At 42.8% G+C, this 4317-nt stretch overlaps 1 protein-coding gene across 1 annotated transcript; it reads right to left on the reverse strand.

The window, feature by feature from the left end:
- Positions 1-1221: 1221 nt before the first annotated feature.
- Positions 1222-3603, reverse strand: LOC106590392 (class E basic helix-loop-helix protein 22). The gene has a single exon (XM_014181365.2). It carries the CDS (start codon positions 3008-3010, stop codon positions 2183-2185), a length of 828 nt encoding a protein of 275 aa, XP_014036840.1. The 5' UTR covers positions 3011-3603; the 3' UTR covers positions 1222-2182.
- Between the last annotated feature and the right edge of the window lie 714 nt (positions 3604-4317).

The following is a 4317-nucleotide window of genomic DNA, read 5'->3' on the forward strand; positions in this document are numbered from 1 at the left end:
AGCTATAGTACCAAATATTTAAAAATATATAAAACAATTTGTTATTTTATATTATCTTGAATTACCATTATTTTGTCAATAATGATCATTTGTGTTCATTTTTTTGTTGTCATTTGCTTTTGTTTTCATTTCTTAATTTATTTTAGCTGATCAAAAAAAGGTTTAATAGATCTACTGATGCTGTGAAACGTCACAGTATCAAATAGCCTGTTGTTGTCGCAATCATTTGCAACAGAAAGAAAAGTTGAAGGCTTAAAAAATGTAGATCAGATGATTTATCCAATTTCCTAGATATTCTCTTTGACCACATCCTATTGTGGTCTATCCTACATGAATTGGATTAAATGTGTGATTTCTAGCATAATACACAATTGCTTCAGTTTGAACACAATTTTCCGGGGTTGTCCTTTGGCCCTGTCTTTTAATCTCAGTCCTGCTGATGGACAAGAGAAGCAGGACAATACAGGACAAAACACACCAACGGCAGTGCCGCTGATCACTGTGCTACGTCGTGATTAAAGACACCCAATTACTGCAATGAACAGTGTCGTAATTACGTTCCTTAATCACATTCTGGAGGTCTAATTGCCTTAACGATGTGTTTCATTAAACGAATGTAGGTATTACAGTCGACAGTTTTCATACACAGTTGTTGTCGAATTAACAAATTATTAGACAGCGTCATGGAAATTGTTTTAATAATAATAATTAAACCTGGCTGAGCTTTGTGGTGTAATACTAACAGACATGCGCTTCTAGCCGCAGGGCAACGTTGCCCACCACGTCTGGCCTTTGCTCCCAAGGCTTCGTGTGACTTTACATCTCAAGGTCCAGAAAAGTTACCGTTTGTGATGGAGCATAAAAGTATCATCTCATTATTATTTTTACAACATGCTTGGCATGTGGCGACTTTCCGAAGATCAACAAGCACTTTATGGTTTTAGTAAAACATGACCTGAGATAAGGAGAAATTGAATTGAATCGTTATTTAGGATATGGGCCATGAATAGAGAATTATAATGTTAGAATATTTATAGTTGATAATAAGGTGCACAATCCCATTTCTTCAGAAATTTTTATTATTTCCTTATCCCACGTTCAGATTTTTCGAAGATAAATGAGACAAAGTGGCCTTTCTCTGAACAATATATTTCAGTCCCGGCTTCGTTTTCTTAAATGACTCCAGTTTCAGTGATTTCATCAGACGACCAGACGAAGGTATTCGTTTTGTTCAAAATATTTTAATAAAGCTTTCCAACACATCAACACATACAAATGGCCCTCTTTATTCTTATAATTACTAATGTATCTACAATAATCCACTGCTTGACCTGACAGCGCGTCTGATCCCTCAAGACCTCGGCCTTATTGCATGAGTGTGTAGGAAATTACGCAAATTAGACACGTCGCTAATGCAGAATACAGTACCACCATGCAAATAAAATGTATCAAATCAATAAATAAAAACGGACAAATTGAAAAGAACATGAACTGAACATACAGGTTTTTAGAGACTCAAATGTAATTATTTTACAGTGCCAAGGAAACTGCCAATGTAGCACAAGTGTTTGATACAACAAAAATATATAAATGACTATGAACTCTGTATTGAGAGATTAAAACAACTATTTTCGTATTCATTTTAGTTCATTTTGCTTTCCCTCAGACTCTTAGTTGCTCAGCACATTCTCAAAAGATCACCAAATAACCACCAATAAGAAAACACCTTCTTAAGTTATAAATAAAGTAAGTAAAGCAGCAAGGTTGTGGTTTCTTATATTAACTAATGTCTTAAGTTGTTCCATCTATTCAAGTGAAACGGTCGCATGTTTTTGTCAGGTCATAACTTTTCACATAGGGTCCATATTTGCGCAGTGGTAAACAACTGTCAATCCATCACCACTTGCGAGACACTCATACATTTCTGTTTGGTTTTTCACTTTCATTCATACAAGCACTTAAAGGATGCTTTATATATACACAATCAGGCGTTGTCTTAACAAAAAGCTTTTCCAATGCATTTGTAAATGTTATAAATGTACTCATCATCGCATTCACTTTTCTCGGTCTACACTGACTTCGAACCTCTTCTCTCCAAAGTCGCCGCTTGTTTTAAAAAGTGTTGTTCGCTCTGGCATTTGCTTCTCTGAGTCTCTGGTACTTGCTCGTTGTTGTGATGCTGTTAAGGCTTGTCCGCGCATTGTTTAAACAGGCTCGAGGTGACGTTGTTGAAAAGGACACATTTGTCGGGGCAGGAAGACCCGGCCAATCCGGTGGAGAAGGGGTACACAGGCGGCTGGTCGTACGCACTTATCCCCGCACTCAGACCTGGTAGACCCGGTGCAGCAAGGGCCGTGGTGGCGGGTATGGACGCCGCTGAAATGGCCTGGCCCTGGTTCAGATAGGCCACCAGCCTCCTCATCTCCTCCAGAGCCTGCGCCTGCATGAGGATGTAGTTTTTGGCGAGCAGCAAAGTGGCGATTTTGGAGAGTTTCCGGACGGAGGGGCTGTGCGCGTACGGGATGACAGAGCGCAACTCATCCAGCGCGTCGTTCAGGTCGTGCATCCTCCGTCTCTCCCGCGCATTGATGTTTAGTCTGAGTGTTTTCTGCTCTTTGTTTTTCTTACCTCCCTCCGGTTTACCGGCGGCCACAGTTCTCCCGTCGGCCAGGAGGACCATCTCACATCTGCCGTCGCTGTCATCGTCCGGGCTCTGCTCCCCGCCACTGCTCTCTGCAGCCGAGGTCCTGTTACTGCTCTCTCCGAATTTGACGCACAAAGATCCGGTAGGCAGACCCAGCGGTCCCCCTCGACCCCCAGCCAGTCCACCGGGTTGAATCGGGTCCGAGTCGGTCTGGTCGAAACAGCTGATGGGTGACTGGTGGTCCCTGGACCCCGGCAGGTCAACACCAGCCGTCGACCTGAAGGAATCCATCTTTTTGTTGGAGACGGCGCTGAGAGTTTTGTGGAAAATATCTCCTGGTCCGTTCAAGTTCATTCTCCTGTCCATAGCACTTCCTCTCCTCCAGACTCTGCTTTAGTGGGTGGCAGTTTCTGGAGACTCTCTCCCGGCGACGGCTCTTGTATACGTTTCTTGCCTTGTGCGCTGTCAGAGAGACTGAGTTGTTCTTGATCGCTTATTATTGCTCGACTTGTCAACTAAGATGCTGGAGACAGGTCGGCCCTCTTTCCCTCTGCTCTGCTCTTTCCCTCTGCTCTTCTCTTTCCCTCTGCTCTGCTCTTTCCCTCTGCTCTGCTCTTTCCCTCTGCTCTCTGCGCTCGCGCTCCTTATCTCGCTCTGATTCACCTTCAGCAGATCTCTACGGCGATCAGCTTCACGCGCAAGAACGGGGTCTTTTACATCATTATCTCGAGGCGGGTTAATATGAAGAGGATTCGCCTATTGGGACACAGTTCTCTCTCACTCTCTCTTCCTCCCTCTCTGTACCCAATCAGGTTAACGTTTGAATTAATGGGATTTAAACGGTAACAAACAATCCCGCGTGCTCTCTCCCTCTTCCCTCTGTATCTCTCTGTCCCTCTCCGTTTGGGTATAGTGGCTCTGCGCGCACACACGTTGTGATCTGAGGAGCTGCTTACAGCGTTATAAAGGGGCGCTCGGGTCTATTATTCGAGTTACCATCTGTATACACGCTTGAGTACATATGTTTGAAAGGAGCTGCCTCCTATTAGAAACCCAAACCACTGCTTTTAAAAGTGACATCCGTGGCGACATTCACCCGTCAATGCGCAATCTAAATGCGCCTCTCCGTTTTTGAATGATGGATAAGTCAGGCGGATAATATAACTCTTCATTGACTACTGAGACACTAGACTATATTTATCCTCAAGTTTGACAATTTCTCCCTCCTTGCTTTCTCCGCTGTCTTCATCAAACGACCTTCATTTAGAACTTACACTATATTGACTCCACTCAAAGTTTACGCGTCTATTATTTTAAGCCAGTTCAAACTGTGTCGTGAGAATTGTAATTCATGCAATAGCCTACAGTTTTTAGCCTGAATTGCATAATATTTTTTGCTAACATTCCACTCCTTGTATTCTGTGTCATGCCAAATGTTTGACACGACAAGGACAGGCAAGGAGTGGAATGATACACTCAACTAACTGGTATCCAGGCTATTATATTTCTGCTTCGATTAAAATGATTTACATTTTTACAAATCGTTGATGGCCCCCAGATACAAGCCTCTTTAACGCGTTCCTCTCCCCATAAGGAGCTTATATTGTCCAGACAATAGATGTGCAGTCGTAGCTGTCTTATAATAAGATACTCATGGCATGATGACTAAATTG

The sequence above is a fragment of the Salmo salar genome, chromosome ssa29 (genome assembly GCF_905237065.1).
Source record: "Salmo salar chromosome ssa29, Ssal_v3.1, whole genome shotgun sequence".
Taxonomy (NCBI): domain Eukaryota; kingdom Metazoa; phylum Chordata; class Actinopteri; order Salmoniformes; family Salmonidae; genus Salmo; species Salmo salar.

What these genes read in the sequence shown, in the direction of transcription:
- LOC106590392 (XM_014181365.2), bottom strand. Translation starts at nt 3,010, where the DNA reads ATGGACAGGAGAATGAACTTGAACGGACCAGGAGATATTTTCCACAAA.